The following is a 19910-nucleotide window of genomic DNA, read 5'->3' on the forward strand; positions in this document are numbered from 1 at the left end:
CTCCCAGGGAACAAGCATCAGGAGGAATTTTTGAAGCAATTAATAAGTGCTCAGCTCAACAGACACCCAGCTCTCCAGGAAGCTCATGGTACTGCCAGCAGGAAGGTGAACGTAAGCATTACTTAAGACTGGACAGTACACCGGGTTTTAGGAAAGCAACAGCAAAATTGAGAAAGATCAGATTTCAATCCCCAAAAGAGCTTTTTCTAGCTTGAAAATGACAACTCGACAAGAATGTTAACTGATATTCCTAATCAGGCATGCCTACAAGCCCTGATTGCTGACCACCTCCAACTCTCTTACCATGTCTTACAAAAACATGCCCACTTCCACATTGCTGAGAACACAATGAAACCAGGAAACGGAAACAATCCTCTTGGCAGGCTCTGCATCACAGCAGCCTCTCTGCCCTGTAGGGCAGTGGACAGTTTAAAGCCTCAGCTTATAAAGATCAGTGAGAAACCTATTTCCACTGGAGGAGTGTTTAGAAATCAGTTATTTTGAAGCTTTTCAATACCAGCTGACCAAGAGCAGGTAGGAAATAGACTGAAAGGCCTCGCAGCCAGCAACTTACATTTGATGCAGTTGAGCAAAGGGAACTCAAAGGGTGCAAAGAGAAAGCTGATACAATTTAAGCAAAGGTGTGCATAGATCTGTGGGCATAAACTTCTTCCTCCTAAATTCTTAGGAAGCATGTTGAACTGAAATGGGTCATATCCTACTCTCAAAACACATTGCCTTCAAGAACCCGGTGACATCTTGTAAGCTCTAGAAAGCATGCATAGCCATCCTGTGTGGCTGCAGACATTTTCAAATTATTAAGGCAAGAAATGGCTCTGTCAACCACCCAAGATTTTCCTGTGTTTTTCCAGCAGAAATCCTCAGCCATGAGGGCAGGATTGCATTGTGCAAAGTTGTACTCCCCGTCACACCTCAGATCTCAGCTGCTTCCTACTGACCATGGCTATTCCTCTCCTGGTCAATGCAAACACTGGCAACCCCAAGTCCTCCCAGCTCTCTGGCTGTACAAGACCCGATTTACACTTGCCTACCTGAAAGGCTTGCTGTCTGGATCTGTGTCCTTGAATCCCATTTCTTCTAGCTTGCAGCGCCTGTACAGCTCATAGTGTCGGGTGTGTGTCTGCTCTCTCAAGTCCTCCATGTTCACTCGGATCAGCATCTCCCGCAGCTTCACGAAGTCACAGTGATTTTCATTTTCAACTGCAAAGACAGCCACAGAGAAAACATTAAACCCAGCAGCCAGGTTTCCTTGGAATCATTGAATTATTAAGGTTGGAAGAGACCTCTAAAATCATCCCATCCAGCAGTTGAACCATTCCCATCAGGCCCACTGAACCATGTCCATCAGTGCCACAGTCTCTACATTTCTTCAACACCTCCAGGGACAGTGACTCCACTTCCTCCCTGGGCAGCCTGTGTTAATGTATTACCACTCTTTCTGAGAAGAAATCGTTCCTAATATTCAACTCAAACATCACCTGGTGCAACTTATGGCCATTACCTCTTGTCATCATCCTTCCTCTGGTTCCAAGTGTATTATCTTCAGTAGCAAGGTAATGATATGATTCCTTTGCACGTGGGATTGTGCTTCCCACTCAAACCCACTCTAACTTCAAGTCACCAACAGAAGGTAACGGTAGGCAGCCAGAAAGTCTCAGCTTGAGGCTTTAGAGAAAGCAAGAAAATAAGAATACCCCACCAGAGATGCTCTTTCCATGGCAGCCGACCTTACAGAGAAGCCCTACACCTCTGCTTCTGGGGCTGAAAACGTGGCAGCTCACAAGCACTACAATGCGGGCTCTCATAACCATTTCTATGCACAACAGGGTCTGGCATGCCCCACTCAGCTCCTGGCAAAGCAAGCTGTTCAGCCTCCAAGGGGTATGTGCAACCAGAGGGCTGCATGCTTCAGTGCAGCAAACAGTTTGAGTATTCTGAAGAACAAGGGATGGAAGTTCTCTTTTTAGGATCCAGCAGCAAGCAGAAAGCAGTTCTGCTGCTAGCTCTGCAGCATGCCCTTGGGGACCCAGCAGAGCACTCCAGCTGCTCCCCTTCAGATCAGATTATTTGATCTCCCCTTCAGATCAGAGCAGTTGTCTCACTGGAAAGGGGCAGTTCAAGGCCAGATCTTCAAAGTCCCTGTGGATAAATTTCTTAGATAAATTTCTTAGACTATCTGCTCTTAGTTCCTGAGAACAGCAAGAACCTAGCAGGATACATGTCAAGTACAAGACTTACCAAACAGAACTTCTTTCCTAACTGTCAGCTATTCCCAGAATTACCCTCTGGGGCACACAGTTATAGACAATAAGTCCAAGGCTGCCTCAGTTTGTGTTACTGAAGAAAAACCGGGGTGAGTTTTGCAGAATTGTTCTGTGGATGCTCCCCTGCAGCTCGCTGGGCCATTCTCCAGTTGGATATTCAGCTAAAACCACCAACAGACCACCATGGTCTCAACCCTGTAATTCCCAGCACCAGCTGGGAAAGCGAGGGCCAGCTCTATCTTAGGAACCTTTAGGACAGTCTGGGCTGCAAAAAACTTGAACTGAACTCTGCTCTCAGTTGACTTTATGAGGGATTATACACTTAAGCTGCGGGTCCATGTATTAGAATACCAGGACAAGAAGTACCAAGCAGTCAGTATTGGACTAGTTCTGCTCCTGCTTGAAGGAAGCTGGCAGGGCACAGCATGCGCTCCCCTCCCTGGAAAACCCCCCTAGCTATACGTTTGTATTCTGCCTTGTGTACAAAGTCCAAACCATTTAGTTGCCCAGATCTTCCCCATTGCTCATGCTTTATTACTGACAGAAAAGCACACAGAAGAGAGGACAATTTATGTTTCCATTTCAGCAGTCAGTTATTTAACATCTCTTAGCAGGGCTACCCTAGTGGCCAGGCTGAATCCCACCCATCCCCAAGTCACAAAGCCTTGTTTTTAAGGAGAAGCTGTAGAGTGGCAATCTTGCTTTCCCAAGATTTTGATTAGGGGCATCCGGAGATCAATGCACCTTTCCTTAGAATGAGACAAGATTACAAGGATTTATCTGTGCTGTCGGTACATACCCTGGACAACACCCCATGGGTACTGCCTGGCTTTTGCCATCTTGTTGCCAATCTTTACTTCTTCAGTGCTGCCAACTACGGCAAATGGAAGGTGGACCTATGGAGAAAAGGGACAATGAGGTTAGGGATTTCCTTTGTTGCTCTGACAGAACTGTCTCTGAAGAAGGCTGTTTACTGTGGCAGCCGTGCAGGATTTAAGTTACTTAAGTCCCTTTGCAATTCAGACGGCATTTTAGGAAGAGCAACAGGACAGTCTGGATTAGAAAGCTGCTCACACTTCTAGTCCCCAAGCTCTGAACTCCTAAAAATACAAGAAGTGTGTATATTTTACACATGATTACGATCCACAACGATGCGTAGCACAGAAAAAGACAAACCTGAATTTAATTTGAACACTAAGAAAAAATAGTAACAAAATTAAAAAATTAAAATTAACATGCATCCTCCCAAGTGAGGTAGGCTAAAAATCCAGGGGGGTTCTGTTGCTTGAAATAATTATTAATGCTTCCTCTTCAAAAGGGCAAAACTGAGCAAGGGGAAGAGCCTATGTGACCCAGCCCAGGGCTGACATGTCTGAGTCACCAAGCTCTGCTCTATCCCAATCTCTCTGCGGGTGTGGCCGCAGCACTTTGAGATCTGCTCCCAGAAGCACAGCTGTTGCCAGTGGGGAGCTTGCCTCTCCCACCAGCTCAGCCCACAGTGCTCTCCAGCCTAAAGAGCGTCCAAAGGAGCTGGGCGTGAGCTCCAGGCGCAGTGCCTCAGCAGCCAGGTTGTGGTCACGGGCTGGGCAGGAAAGGGAAAAGCCAAGCTGCAGAGGATGTGATTAACTGGCAGAGGAGTTTCCCAGCAGAGGAAAACAGCACACACACAATGCCTGGGCAGAAGCACATCCCTTCTCTGTGCCAGCTTCCACCTGCTGCAGGGACAACACTGACAGGGAAAAAGGGGAGGCAGTGCAGAGATTTGAAAAGGGTCTGATATACAGCTGCATGTGGAAATCACCTATCTACAGGCAGCTGTGCAGGAAAACTCTCACAAGTCTTCAAGTTACAAGGAAATATCTTAACTGTGACACCTTCACTCCCTGTGAAACACCAATAGCAACTCAGTCTTCCGCTCACTCACAGTCTTGCTCACATTAGATGCACTTACTTTGGGATCAGCACACCCCTTTGGGTGTTACTTGCCTTGCTAAAGATACCCAATGGCCCTGCGAGCCCTGCAGTAATGGTGTGGCAATGCCAGAAACCTGGGGTTCACATTCTTCCCCTTGCACTACCAGTCAGACCCGTGGCAAACTGTTGTTTCTCAGTGTAGAACCCACTAAAATGCTCACTTTACCCAAGCTCTGTCTGCCCTCAGTTCCCACTGCTACTGCTGGGGGAAGGGGAAAGAAATGAAAACCAAAGCCCACGCCACTGATGGCTGCTGGCTCTGCCAAGAGCTGGAAAATCAGTGGCAGCCCCTCTCTCACTGGAAAGCAAAACAAAGACAGAAGTGATGCATCCCCAACAAGCATCAAGTGGTCACTCAGGACAGGAAACTCAAACCTCAGCCCTCTACCTGACTGCTCCAGGCCTTGCCTCCCATCCTCTTCCTTCCCTGAGAAAGGAACACTGAGAGTGCGAGAGGGGGAGGATGTAAAAAATGCTCAGAGGAGAAGTGCTTGGCAGACAAAGAAGTGTGTCAGGTCAGGCAGCCTATGTATCACCAGTGCCAAAAGCCTTCTGGCCAGCCTGGTTTCTGTGCTCAGACCACACTTTTAAAGCCAAAAGAAAGATGGCATAATGTGCCCTGCCCTTGGGGATGGCCCCACTGAAAGCAAGGGAAGCAAAACTCAAAGAAAGACATACGCTCATTGTGGCATTGATCTCAGCCACTGTCTCTTCATCTGTTGGGAACTGGTAGATCTGGACGCCGTTGCTGACCAGCTCGCTCATGATTTTACTCTTGAACTTGTGCAACTCATTTTTTGCAATGGTGTCGGCCTTGGCAATGATAGGGATGATGTTCACCTGCAAGACAAGGACAGCACTGCACACTTTGAATCACGAGGAGAGTACAGGACAGCACACATCCTGCAGCAATAGCCCCACCGGTGCCACCAGCTGCCACCAACCCAGCAGAAGACTTCCCAATGGCTGCTGCTGACAACAGCACTGTCATACTCAGGATATTCAGGCAGCAGCAAATATGGCCTTAAAAAGAAGTCAAATGCAATTTGGCAACATGTTATTTCCTGTCTCTGTCATATTCCCCTCTTCATCCAGATTGGCTGGACAGGAAATCCTGTCCTAGACTATTACAATCTGTTCTGAAAAAAGAAAAAAAAAAAAAAAAAGGAAATTACCATCTAGGCACTTCTCCGAGCCACAGCAGGTCGGGTGGCTGTGACACCCTCAGACAACAGCCTCCTATAGGAGTTCACTTTGGTGCTGCTATTGGGGACAGATTGGCACACCACAGTGCTGCTGTTCCACTACAGCAGGATGAGAGCTAGCAGTAACAGAGGCTTGCTCCTCTACCCACGTGGCAGCACACGCTCTTCTACACCACTGCACTTAGAAAGCAAGGATTGGTTTTGTCCCTTTGCAGCTCTTGGACAATCAAAGATAACAGCATGATGTGGTTAACGCAGAAATTCAAGATAAATTACTGACTCTTCCCTACACAGAATGCAACACTTGTAGTATACAGCAAATGGCAGCATATGAAAGCCACAGGGACATGGCAGAATCTAGACGTAGCTAAACTGATCCACAAAAAGCAAGCACCACACAAAAGTCTGCGTTGCTGAGAGAAGTTAAGGACATGCAAAAGAGAGGAAAGCAGCACTATTTCCTTTCCACTCCCTCCAGACAGACTGTTTTTCTGTCTTTGATCTTGCAGAATTTGCTTTTCTCTTGCTATCCTCCTTTTCAACAATAGACAACATCGCTAGTGCGGAAGATGTTAATATTGACCGATATGTAGGGATTTTATTTACAGTACTTGAAAATCCTCTTATATTACATCAGTTAATTCTGTTCAGAGGATGTCCTGGAGTTACTAAATCCACCTTTTGTCAAAAGAATGAGGATGAATGCCAGTTAGCTTATTTTGGGTTAATCATCATAACCCTATTTTAAGCTGAACAGAGCAGGGATGTTTCTCCATCACTGCAATAAACCTCAATCAATGGGTCACTCTAAGAAATAAAGAAGCATTGTCATCATTTATCTTTTGCAGAATCAGGATTCAATAAGCCACAGGAGCAGGGTGGACAGTTTTAAATTGCTTAGTCACGATATAGAGAAACACAGAGAGATCGCAATTGAAACACTTTTCAACCAGAATCAATGTACATTTGTAGATTGGTTATTTTCCCTGAAAGAAGAGAGATCAAAACTTACTCAGAAGTAGCAAGGATCCATGCTTAAAACCACGTTTTGTTCTTGTTTTTGCTAGCAATGAGGGTAACTGAGAAAATGCATGCAGAGTAACATTTATTCAGATTCTTGGTGTTTAACAGATCATGGTTAAAGCAACATTACATTGCCTTGAAGTTCAAATCACTGTTTGTATCTAGCTGGATGTGCTCAGAGCATGCAGACACAGCATTCTGATTTGTTTTTCTTCTTTGACTGTAAGGTGACCCTAAGTGTTTGAATGTACTTAATCTCCCTCTCACATACACTTGCATGAGGTTTCATACCAAAACTAATCATTGGATAAAGTAAAATAGAGATGGCAACTGTACTTAGTGCAAAACTAGCTGAGATCAACTTCAACCTGTCATTTTTATTATGGACTGAAAGAGGAAAAAATGTTTTGTTTTTTTTTTCCCCAGCAGCTAAGTGATCTTTCAGTTGTGAGAAAACCTGCCACTGAACTTGGCAGTGTTAAACCACAACTCTCCCGCTGTTAATTTTACAGTGTAGCTGTGGAGCAAAGTAGACTCATTTCCTAACCAGGAATGGGAACGGATAAGAGTCCACACTTATATTAAATCTGTGCAAGGTTATGAACCACTGAATTATGACATATCCCATCAGCTAGCCCAAGGTAGTAAGATTTTCACACCACATCTCTGCCATTCCCTGCTGTAAAACACAGACAGTATTTTTCTGTGCAAGTTTAGCTAGGTCTTTGGCAAGGTCATAAAATCCACAAAAAAAAAACCAGCAGAGCTGTGCCATGGGCATAACACGGGCAGCAAATACCTTACTGTCGAGCTTCTTCATGGTGACCAGATCTAGGGATTTCAGTGAGTGTCCAGTTGGCGCAATGAAATACAGGCAGGCATGAATTCTAGTGTCATGGTAATTGAACAGGGATCGTTTGATCTTCAGCTCTTCTTGCAAGTAGGCTTCAAACTGTGCATCAATGTACTCTACTATGGGCTTGTAGCTGAGGAGAGATGAGAGAGAGCACTGAGCAAATGCTTACTGCTGGGACAACACAAGTCACCAAACAACACTCAAAGTTTCACCGGTGCTCTGCACACTATGGAGGCAAGTGCTACAGTTGGAACCCTCCCTGTCCAACCTATAGTCCCTGCCTACAAAGAGTGTGCTTTTGTTTGGTGCACAGGGAGTTTATTATGGACAAATAAGCAAGGAGATATTGTGGGGACACTAGACTTTAGGTGCACACAAAGCTGCTACCCTGAAGAAATACCTATTTTGGAGTCTCTCCCATTAAGATCTGAACCACTGATCTGAGAATACCGTTGAAAATCACCAGAAACAAGAAAATGTACCAATGAAATCACCTCCTCTATTTATTCCATAAGTTTGTTTGCAGTCTTAAAAGAGGAAGGAGAGATATACACAGGGAAAAAAAATAGAAATCTTCAGGAATTGAAGCTTGTGAGCAAAACTCAAAAGTCACTGAATGTTTGAGACTGTTTGGGGGGGGATTGTTTTGACTGAAGAAAAAAAAAATGCTGGCACAGTTTAGCATGCTCTGATCTGACTGATCGTATTCCTGGAAAAGAAACCTTTTTGTTTGGTGTTTCCTCCACCAAGGCAATCGCAGAACCTTTGGCCCAAGGAAGAGCCCTGAGGATGACACTGAGACCAAACAACACTGCCACTGTCTCAAGTACTGGACTCAAAGAGGTGTTCATGTCCTCCCTGAGGAGTGGCTGTGAGGAGGAAGCAGGGAATGAGGCATTTTCAGGTCCTCCAGAAAATACAATAAGCAGCCAGCAAGGTCCTGACCCTCAGCTCCAGATGCCACTGCAGCTGTTCGAGCAGTTGCTCAAAACTCTGGCCTACATAGAACAGCCTTGCTCAATTTACTGAGCAAGAACTATAGCAGGAAGTAGCCATTGCTGCATAATGGCCACTGATACCAGACACCCAGAAAGCACTGAGCACTGTTTAATTTGCAGGCACAAGAAGCTAATAAATCAGCAAGACCTTACATGAGACAGAGAAAAGTCCATATCAGAGCAGAGCTTTGCTCTGGGACACAGCAAAATGCAAGCTGTCTCTGGCCCAGCTCTCCAATTGGCCGCCAGGGAAGTTGGAGGGGCTTCATTACCCATACCACTGGCACTTGTCTGCTGAATGAAGCAAATGCAAAGTGACCCGGCAGTAACAAACTGCAGAGCATCCCCACTCTGTGCACCTGCTCCTCTTCTGAGCAGCTTTTGTTCTTGCCTGAGAGCATATGGCAGTGTCTGATGTGCAGAGCTCCTTCCAGGCTGCACGCATGCCTCCCTGCATCAGCTCCGTAGTGTTGGCTAGGAGCAGGAGCAGCAAAACAAGGACAACATTTGCAGTTCAGTGGCAGGTCAGAGAGCAAGGAAACATTCCAGAAACAAAGCATTATAAAAATAATAATATTTTTGAAAAATCAAAGAAATTTTCATTGAGGAACTGGAAACAGCATCTGCTCAATCTCCACACTAACAGAATTGTCAGTGGAATCTTTCACTTTAAGCTTGCCTTGTCAAAGGCCTAACAGTGTTTATCTTTCTAGCACCCTCATGGCTTTTGCTCAGAACACACATTGCCAGCCAGCATCCCCCAGTTGTCCAGGTGCAGGGAACAGAACTGAAAGGAAGCCTGAAGAGGGAGGTGGGAATGCTGCAATGACAGAATGCGCAGATCTAAAATGTAGGAAATGGATTAATTGGCTTATTAGACATTAACAGTAAGTGACTGTTTTTAAACAAAATGGCAAAAAAGCCCATACGGATAGATACAAGGGATTGTGCAGGCTGCTCATAATACAGGCTGCTGAGAATATTTACTTCATACATGCAACACGTAAATCTGTCCCTAGGTGCCAGGTTAAACAAAAACTTAGCTGGACTTGAGCACTGCAGGACAGTGTTGACAGGAACTACGATCTGAGTTCCAATCACCTAAAGATGGGAAAGCAATTACTACATGAACACACATATTCAAATATTTCTATATTTCAGTTCAAGTAGACACTTAAACTAAGCTGCACATAGACAGTGGTGATCACCTCTGGTGTAGGTGCATTCAGCAGCAGAGGAGGGGGACTGTGATGTGAAAGGTGAGTCCTGAAATTGGGGAGATAGAATCATAGAGTCTTTAGGTTGGAAAAGACCTCTAAGATCATCAAGTCCAACCATCATCCCCTCTCTACCATGCCCACTGACCATGTCCCTCAGTGCCACACCCACATGGTTCTTTAACAGCTCTAGAGATGGTGGCTGCACCATCCCAATGGGCAGCCTGTGCCACTGTATTAACACTCCTGAGCGTAGTTTTTTCCTAATACCTAACCTGAACCTCCTCTAGTGCAACTATTGCCATAACCTCTCATCCTATTGCTAGTTATTTGGAAGAAGATCTCATACTAGCCTTGTGTTGCAAACTCACTTTCAAACTTTGTACTGAATAGTATGTCCACAAACACTGACTTGCTGATGCCAGTTTCACTTGAGGGTTGCTGGCAATAGTCACAATGAATAAAAAGCGATTATGGTGCTAAATAGATGGCCACCATCAACTCTTTGACAAGGCAGGCAGGTTGTGCAGTGCAGCTGGGCATTATGGTATGCAAGGGGGGTCCTCAAATCAGGGAGACCCCGGGGCAAGGAGAGATCTGCCTGGAGCCACTCCCACATCAAGTGGCCAGCTCACTTAGCAGTCATCACTGGGGCATTAAAGAATATCAGGGAGCATGAAAGGGAGATGGATGGTTGGAGGGATCCCTGCTATTCCTGCAAGAAAAGCACCTGACAGGGAAATTCAGCAAGTGGCAGGGGGTCCACAACCCTCTTTCCATCAGGGAGAGCAAGGAGACCTAAGAAACAGTGAGGAATGGAAATAAGTCTCCTCTTCTTGGAACGGCAGGCAAACCACTTCCATGCCCACTTCACTCTCTGGGGCACCCTTGCACTATAGAAATTAGGGTCTGCAACTTAAGGATAAAGCAAATAAGGATGTTGATGGGTGAGGATGGGAACCTGTCCAAGGGTACAGAGGGAGTTGGCAGAAGTGCTCACCAAGCTGCTTTCCATCATTCATCAGCAGTCCTCGTCAAACAGGGAGGACTTGTTACTGTGATGCCCATTTGCAAGAAGGGTCAGAGGGAAGAGCAGTAGAACTACTGGTCTGTCAGCCTGACCTCAGTATCAGGGAATTTCACAGAGCTGATCATCTTTAATGCAACCACACAGCATGCGTGGGACAAACAGGGAATCAGGCCCAGACAGCATAGAGTTATGAAGGGCAGGTCCTGTTTGAGCAACCTGATTTCCTTCTATGACCAGATAACTTATCCAATGGGAAAAGGGAAAGACTGTGAAGGTAATCTACCTAGACTTTAGTAAAGCCTTTGACTTGTCTCCCATAGCATTCTCCTGGAGAAGCTGGCAGCCCATTGCTTGGACAGGTGTACTCTTCTTTGAGTAAAGATCTAGCCATGGCTAGGCCCAGAGTAGTGGTAAGCCCAGTTAAATCTAGCTGGAGATCTGTCATGTGTGGTAAGCCAAGGAGTCAGTATTGTGGACAGTCCTGCTCAATATCTTTATTGATAATCTAGATGAGAGGAATGAGTGCATCCTCAGTAAGTTTGCAGAAAACACCAAGGTGGGAGGAAGTGTTGAACTACCTGAGGGTAGGAATCCTCCAGAGAGGAAGTTGAATAGGCTGGATAGATAGGCTGAGACCAATTGCATGAGATTCAACAAGATCAAGTGTCAGATCTTAGATTTCGGACGCATGCATCTGTGTATCACTACAGGTCTGGGGCAGAATGGCTGGCAAGCTGAGTGAAAGAAAATAATCTAGGGCTATTAGTCTACAGCTGACTGAACACGGGCCAGCAGTATGCCCAAGTTAACCAAGAAGGCCAATTGCATCCTGGCTTGTATCACAAATAGCGTAGACAGCAGGACTCGGAAAGTGATTGTCCCTCTGTACTCAGCGCTGATGAGGGTGCATTTTAAGTACTGTGCTTAGTTTTGAACCTTTCAACTACAAGAAAGACACTGAGGCCATGGAGCATGTCCAGAGAAGGGCAACAAAGCTGTGAAGGGTATGTAGCACAAGTTTTATGGAAGGTGGCTGAGGGAACTGGGGTTGTTCACTCCACTCAGAGAAGAGGCTCAGGGGAGATCTGAGCTCTCTATGACAACTTGAAAAGAGGTTGCAGTGAGGTAGGGGCAAGCTTTGCCCAGGTTACAGCAACAGGACAAGACAGAATGGCCTTAAGTTATGTCAGTGGCTGTTCAGGTCAGTTATTAGGAAAAATTTAATCTTAAAAAGTGTGGTAATGCATTGGAACAGGCTAGCCAGGGAGGCGATGGAGTCACTGTCCATGGAGGTGTTCAATAAACATGTAGATGTTTGTGCCACTGAGGGACATGATTTAGTGGGACTGCTGGTGATGGGTTGGACTGGATGATCTTGGAGGTCTCTTCCAACCTTAGTGACAAGCAGAAAGGTAGTTCTAGCTTTGTAACCCTCTAGTTGATCTGTTTGCTTCTTCAGTTTCTTGCCACTTCTACCCACCTCTCAAAGTCAGCAATGCTAGCTGCCACACTAGGATCACGTAGTACTCCCAGAACACCTACCCTGTTCCCCACAAAGGATCAAGCCTTTCTGATCTCAGAGCATAATAGCACCAGGACTCCTTTCACCAGCAGAAAGGAATTTACCTGTCATCTTTGTTAATTTGGTCTCCAAATCCAACTGTGTCAACAATGGTCAGCTTCAGACGGACATTGCTCTCCTGGAGCTCATAACTCCTGGCTTTCAATCTCACACCAGGCTCATTGTGTGTAGCAGGCTCGCTTTCAAACTTTGTATTGAACAGAGTGTCCATCAATGTTGACTTGCCAATGCCAGTTTCACCTGAGCAGACAAAAACAGGGTCAGTACGGTGCCATCTCCTGTCCCCATCTCACCCTCAGGTACACTCACCAGGTTAAGGAGTTACCTTGCTTTGGCACTAGTAGAATTAGGCTATGTGCATACAGCTAAGTAAAATAATCCCTGGAGGAACAGATGTCTTCTGAGACAGTTCCCATCTCTACCAAGACCCCTGGACTGAACAGACATCAGGAGGTGACAGCAGCTCTGGCTTCTGCAGGTCAGACCAGCCAGGTCAGTGCAGCACACCCTGCAGACATCCATGAACAAAGCACCATGCACCAGGGCTGTGAATCCAAAATGAGTCCATCAGGCAAAAGCTGCTGCTTGTACAGGCATGAAGATAAACCAAATGCCTTCAGAACTAAAAGCTATCACCTGCAGGAGCCAGGCTGCTGAGCTGGGAACAGCAAAACTTAAAGAAGAGTTTTAAGAACAGTTACTTAGACATTTGCTGAGTGAGGCCCACTGCTTAGAAAAGGGAAAGGACTCCTTCCAGCAAATGCCTGCTGCTACTAATAGTCAGTTACAGGACTTGCCACGCTGGCAGGGCAGGTAAGACAGATATTCATTCTTTTCCCAGGGAAGCATTTGCTCCCAGTGGAGTTCAGCTGCTACCTGTAATTTTTTACATTGCTATGACCTGACCAGATCTGTAGACTCACTCCTGCTTGACAGCATGAAGAACCCCAACCTGCCCATCTTGCAAAGGACAGAATGAAGCATTCTTACTCAAGAAATACTTAATTATCTTCCTAATGGTGTTGGTCAAGTCCTAGATCCGCTGCAATTTCCTTTACAGAAGCAAACTGCAGCTTCTTTTAACTCTAAGCATGATTCTCGAAGAGATGTTCTATTGTGTGATCTTATGCCTTTTTTTCCCCTCCAAAACTCAATTTCGATTTGTTTTTTTAACAGAATTACAAAAAAAGAAATCAGTGAAATTTGAGTAATGAAGACCTGAGACAAGTTGAAAACAAATCTGAAATAACATACTATATAAATGCCAACTTTTAAAACTATTTAGGTTGGCTAATCCCTCAGTGCAATTAGTAACACTGATGAAAGTATTAGGCTAAATCCCATTTTTAAGTCAAAAGTGTTTGCTTAGTGTTACCCTCTCCAACTGCTACTGCTGCCCATGCTGTGAGCAGGAGGTGGGCTGAGGAAATATCTCAAGGTCGTATCATAAATAAGCCAAGTTTTCAGTTAACTTTCCTCTCTACATATTTTTTAACAACAAAAGTGACAGAAATGCCAAGTTGTATCTCTTCTGAGGAAATCCAAACCACATTCAGTGTTGCACTACAGTTAGCATTTAGGCAAACTACTCACTTGTGAAGAAGATTCCCCACTGCCCTGAAAAATCTTAAATTGAAGTGATTGATTCACCAGTGCAGAAAATAAAGCAGTAGATGAGAACCTGCATGCGGGATTGCCCTCAAGCATCAATCTGGGCTGTCTGCACTCTCCGAGGATGAAAATCTCTCACTCAAAACATGCAGAAGCCCCACTTTGAAGACCTCAGCAAGCCATACACTATTTGTACCCACAGAAACAGTCAGCTCCTGATATGAAAGCAGCACTGTTGTATGTTCCGCTTGATGGGCTTTGCAGCATTTCAGTCATGCACACTGAAACTAAGAGCTTGACATTACTATGTCAAAGTCAGTGGTGTCCTTTCTGAAAACAAAATTTGAAAAGTTCTGTTTTAAGGGGAAGGTTTCTCTTCTTTGAGCAACTGCAGGAACTTGTGTGAAATTTTAATGCGGAGCTAAAGCTAAAAATGGTTGATCAGCACATTTTTATAAGGGAAGAGTTGGAGCAAATTACTGCTAACGAAAATGTATCAAGTCATGCTAAGAGAGGAATATTTACTGCAAGATAAAAAGGCAATTAATTTATGCCATTTTGATCAAAAAGATCTGCCTGCTAATCTAGATGTTCCCTGCTGAATTTTAAATGGTTTCATGCTGCTAGAAGACCCATGTGATGGCTGATAGCCTGAGCATGCACAAGTATACTACTCTTGTTCGTCAATGCACAAAGCTATGAAGAGGAGATGAGTTCATTTGCCAGATTTTTTCAGATGTTTTATCCTGCTCAGCAGACAAAGTTTCATCTTGCCACAGAACATCACAGAGGGCTGTGGTTTTTTCCTAGTTAATTAACATAACTTCTTAGAATCACAGAATCGTAGAATGCCTTGGGTTGGAAGGGACCTCAAGGATCAGCACATTCCAACCCCCTGCCCATGCAGGGTTGCCAATTGCTAGATAAAGTACTAGGATCAGGCTGCCCAGGACTCCATCCAATTTGGCTCTGAACACCTCCCAGGATGGGACATTCACAGCCTCTCTGGGCAACATCCACAACCTCTCTGAATCCCCCATTATTAGAAGGAACAATATGCCCTTCTTAAGTATTAAGTGAACAGTGGATGAAAAGATGCTGCCTGTGGACTGCTCTGTCAAGCTAACAGCATTTTTAAGTATTCATAAACCTCACACACAGGGGACATCCTGAAGACGTCCACCACTAGGTCAATGATGTTTTAGCACACAGCTCCCTAGGGCTGAGCAATGGATTTCTCTATGCATATTAGCCATGAAGTGCAGAAACGGTCAGCACCTCTCTATAATCAAAAGGATCTGGTACCTCCCCATATTGCACCTCTGAAAAATTTGGGTAAAATAACACAGTAACTCAGGCTGCAGAACCAACTTGCAGCACCCAGATTAAATGCAGCAGAGAACAGGAGACAGACGTTGTACTCAATACATCATTTAGAGACTAAAAATGGCACTGTTTCCAACTGGAAAAATTAAGAATATAACAAGGTAGGCAGGCAAAGCCTGGAAGAAAAGGAATACCATTTATTGAGAAGCAGCTCCTGTACCTAAATTTAAATTAACAATCTTTTAAACATTCAATTCATTCCCAAATAAACTTACTTTCCTTAAGGCAGCCTTTGTGAGAAGGATGATCCCAGGGCCATCAAAAAAGTGGAATGCCAATACTTTGAACAACTTTGAATTCCAGAATTTTGAATGAAGGGACAGGAGGGAAAAGGGAGAAGAGGAATACTAGTTTCCACCCTGGAGCAACTCTAGAAATATGCTGTCACTTCTCTGTCACTACAGTCGATAGCAGCTCTGATCATATACTTTGGAGAAGGTGCTAATCTGTGGACTTGCATGCACCCTGTAGTGTGAGACAACTTACCCACACAAAGGATGTTGAAGCAGAAACCCTGTGACGTTGACTTGTTGACCAGTTGATCAGGGAGGCTGTCAAAGCCCACATGGCCAGAGAGGGACAGGTTCCTAAGGTCATCGTTCTGTAAGGCCAAGAAGAAAGGCATGTAACGGGGAAGCTGAGCAGCAGGTCACACCCAGCACTCATCAGGGTTACACAGGAGTTTTCAGGAGAAAAGTGCTTCACCTCAGGTTTACCTAACCGTATGAGCATTCCTATCCAGTTCTCCACTGTGGGGCTCTGGAACTAATTGTCACAAGCACTTTCAAGACTGCTTCCCCATGACTGATGAACTGTGTGCAGCAAACCACTAACACCCAAATACTGTTTCTGAGGCTTCAACATCTTGTTACCAACACAATCCCTTTTACCTACCCACAATAGCGATTTCCTGGAAAAGCTCATCAATAGGAGACCCTGGGATTCAGGCATGCAGTGAATGGGTTAAAACAAACATTTGTAACACAAGTATTTTTAAAACAGTCGGCTTGGGTTTATGGTTAAGTGAAGGGAGTTTGGGGCAGATCCCAGAAAGCACTGGGCACCCATGACTCATAGGCTCTCTGCAGAAAGTGGTGGGTGTGAAACACCCCTCAGCACAGTACTGGTATCTTTCTCTGATATATTTTGGGAAAGCAAGTACTGCCTCATCATCAGTTACTCAGCAGGAATGGGACTCATCTCTTGCATCTGTGTCAGTTATATTTGCTACATTTTTTTGTGTGTTCTTTTCTCATTTTCTTTTCCGGCAAGCTGCAAACATCAACAAAAACGGTATCTGCATTTTCCATACTGGGTATTTTTCACAAGCTGCGCCACATAATGGGAGGCAGAAATGGAGTCTGTATCTTCACGGAACAGTAAAACCCTCAGGAAAAGCTCAGGAGCCCAAGGCGTGGGCAGAGACAAAACAAGCCCATGTTTCCACATCCCTGCAGTGGTCACCAGCTAGCAGCACACTTCATTGAATAGTAGGGAAGCAAAAAGGAGAATTTCTCCATTGCAAGGAGAGTTCTGCAACTTGCAAGAGCTCAGGGGGACTCCAGCATCCCACTGACACAGATGCAGCCCTGCTCAATACTGTACCCCCATCATATACTCCATAGAATACACTGGACAATTTGAGATTGTTGGGCCAAATTAATCTCTCTTCCCTCTCATGGCAGAGGCTGATAATTTTCACCTTTATATCACAATTAGTTTTATTTATATATATATACATATACATATATACACACACACACAATAATTAGCGCAAAGATTCCTATGGCCAAAACCACTTCTGCATTCATCTTCTTGCTTTTGCCACGACCAATTAGCCTGAACACATTGGACTGAGCTCAAACAGCTGTCCAGCAATCCCCAGGGCTCTAGGAGTTCATCAAGAACTAAAAGCAGTGAAAGCCAGAGCGTTGCTCAGCATCGTGGAAAGAAACCTCTGCTGGAGAGCAAGAAACATGGCTGCTCAGCGTTTAATTAGCAGAACAGGCAAGTGATTCATGCATTCGGTCTGGCAAGAGAGAAGTGTTTAAAAAACAGCAAGATGTTAAGTCAGATGGCCACCATGCTCTGGCTGTGAGTTGGTGTGACAGCCATCAGGGAAAGAGAGCAAACTGGGTTCTCACCTTAAGTGAATCGCCCAGCTGCCAGCTGGGTGCCTACAGTTAATAAGCTGCTGTAAGCAAAGGGTCTTTCTCCCAGAGATGAGCCCAGGGCCCAGGATGTACACATTAGGGCAGATGAGCAGCACTCTGGGCCCCAATGTATTCCTCCTGCCACAGGAAGGTAGAGGACACTCCACTCTGAGTGAAAAGGCACCATCACCATACCCACCAAGGAAATTCCTCATTTAAGGATACATAGAACTCAGCCCAACACCTATCTTTCATCCACACTGCATCTAAACACACTGTGAGATCAAACCTACCCTTCAAATGCCCCTCAGCCCACAGCACAGTCGCATGAGGTGCCTTAGTAATGCCTGGATGTATCACCGAAAGGGGAGGCACAAACCTCTTGCAAGCACTCTACAAGAATAATCCCTCTGAGCCTGCAGTCTCAGAAGCCATAAACAGAATCAGCCTGGGGAAAACCATAGCTCTGCAGACCTCCACAGAGAGCGCTACAGACATGAACAGACTTGGGTGAATGTCTGGATAGCATCAGATGCCAGGAGACTTTAAGAAATCCTAAAAGCCGTTTTTAGTTTGAAACTTTCTTAGGACGAAGTCCTGACTCTACTGGCCCCCACTTTACAGGACAAATCTTCCCTCCCTCCTCATATACCATCTACATGACCAGGAAGGAATTTTAAACTTCTAAAGCTGTAAGCCAACCCTACAAAAGCTATAGAGCAGTAAATAGATAAATGTTTGTTTATTAGAACAGACACTGAGCACTTTTCTCCACGCTGTGTCCTACAACTCATTTAACAGTTAATATTTCTTGGATCAACAATTATACTGCAGATGTTTTGAAGAGATGAATTGCCTGGACCCCATCTCACAACACCCTTAGCTGTAAGGAAAAATAGAAGTTCCTTGCAAAATGACAAGAAAGAAGCTGTGGGCTCAGAGCCCTGCTAACTCTGCAATGGATCTGGTTTTCTTCACACATGGCTCCTGGTGGTAACGGCTTTATAGGTCAAGCAGTGCTGTAACGGATGCTCTGGGTCTGTCTGGGTGTAATTCAGCAAAGCTCTGTAAAACAATTTGGCTGACAAGGCATGCAACAAGGAGAGAAGTGGCTCATTCCTTTTAAGCCACAGTGGCTTGGCAGAGCTAACAGGAATAAAGGGAAATAAACCTATTTTTTCCTCACTGGACACAGCAATAACATGCCTGCAGAGAGGTAGAAGGTAGGCTGCAGGATTAGAAGAGAGCCACTTCTGGAGGTGCAGCGCAAAGCGTAGTATGCTCTTACACTTCAGAAGGTACCTGGTCAGCAAGCTGAGATGCAGAAAGGAGTATCTCCCAAAGACCACAGAGCCTGAGGGCAGGAAGACATCTATCTGCAGTCACTGTCCTGGTCCAATCTCCACACTCAGCCCTGAACCACAGCAGCTTTTCCCTCAGCCCCAGCAGCCTTCCAGCTGAGCCCCTTCTGCTTTAACTCTGCCAGCAAAATATCCCCCTCATCCCCTCCTATCCCACTGCTTCTGGCATCTGGGGGTCAGCTTCACATGGCCTCCCAAGAGTTAAAGAAAACAAAAATGAGCCTCCAATTCAAGAGGGGAAAAAATCTGGTATGCAAAACATGGAGCTAGACCACAAATATGAAACGAGTGTTTAGTTATTGGAGGCCACACGACTTCAGAGGAACCTTTGAGAAATTCTGAAAGCTTTTATTGTTGTCAGCAGCACAGGCAAGCCACATTTTCATCCCGTTACCAGGCGGAGGTTCCTGCACTTCAAGTAATCTCTGCTGCATCTGAAGCCAGAGACCTCAACAGGGTGGCTGGGCAGGGAGCAGCAGCACAGAAGCAAAGAGCGCCAGGGACAAAGCAGATCTACCAGACCATCTCCCCATGTTAAAACTGACAGGATATGAAGCATTCCTAGTGCCTGCACCAGAGCCAAGCTCACTGCTAAAGTTGCTAGTAACCTCCCCTTCTCTCCTTGCATAGGCTGAAGTGATGGCTGAGCCCTTAATTCTTGGATGAGGAAACTCACGTATAACAACACCAAGAAAAATAAAAGGAAACAACCCTCCCCCCGCCACAGCACATTCATGCCACCGGAACACAGTCCATGGAAATCACTCCATTAATCAAGAAAGGAAGGCCTGTTGTTGTTTTAGGCAGGATAACCATCAGTGTCACCAGCCTAAGAAGGGGAGTTCCTGTGTCCACGCCTGGCTGCCAGCTGGGGCAGATGTATGCAAGCTACTGGAGACTGAGGCCTTTCTTCTTGCATAAGGAAGAGAAGACCCCTACAGAAGACATCCACTCACTCTGCAGATTATTATGACAAGTGAAGACCCATCAGAGGGAGGCAAGTCGGATGGCCAACACTCCCTGTGCTCCCATGACTCCTGACTACTGCCCAGAGACAGCTCAATAACCAGAGATGATGCAGGGAACACCAAGGCTCGCCCTGAACATGCTGGTTTCATCATTTCAATCCTTGAGAATCAGGGTAGCAGAAGAGCCTGGCTTCCCCAGGCCCGGCACCAACTGCCTGCAGCCAACGCAGCCACTTCCACTGGCACAACACAGCAGGAGGA

General features: G+C 45.4%; 1 protein-coding gene across 5 annotated transcripts in view; it reads right to left on the reverse strand.

Annotated features, from left to right (window-relative positions):
• SEPTIN11 (septin 11) overlaps positions 1-19910 on the reverse strand; it is a 48026-nt gene that overhangs the window by 11339 nt on the left and 16777 nt on the right. For 3 of the 5 annotated variants that reach the window (XM_065736713.1, XM_065736711.1, XM_065736712.1), the window contains exons 2-7: positions 15654-15768; positions 12215-12410; positions 7287-7473; positions 4938-5099; positions 3085-3181; positions 1053-1221 (exon numbers count right to left, since the gene is read on the reverse strand). In XM_065736713.1, the coding sequence (XP_065592785.1) occupies positions 1053-1221; positions 3085-3181; positions 4938-5099; positions 7287-7473; positions 12215-12410; positions 15654-15768 (926 nt within the window). Of the gene's footprint in view, positions 1-303; positions 411-1052; positions 1222-3084; positions 3182-4937; positions 5100-7286; positions 7474-12214; positions 12411-15653; positions 15769-19910 lie in introns of all 5 variants that reach the window. The other 2 variants (XR_010622232.1, XM_065736714.1) reach the window with 2 other exon arrangements.

This window comes from Cyrtonyx montezumae, unplaced genomic scaffold, assembly GCF_038088225.1.
Source record: "Cyrtonyx montezumae isolate F1298 unplaced genomic scaffold, pur_monq_1.0 scaffold_2, whole genome shotgun sequence".
NCBI classification, from domain to species: Eukaryota; Metazoa; Chordata; class Aves; order Galliformes; family Odontophoridae; genus Cyrtonyx; species Cyrtonyx montezumae.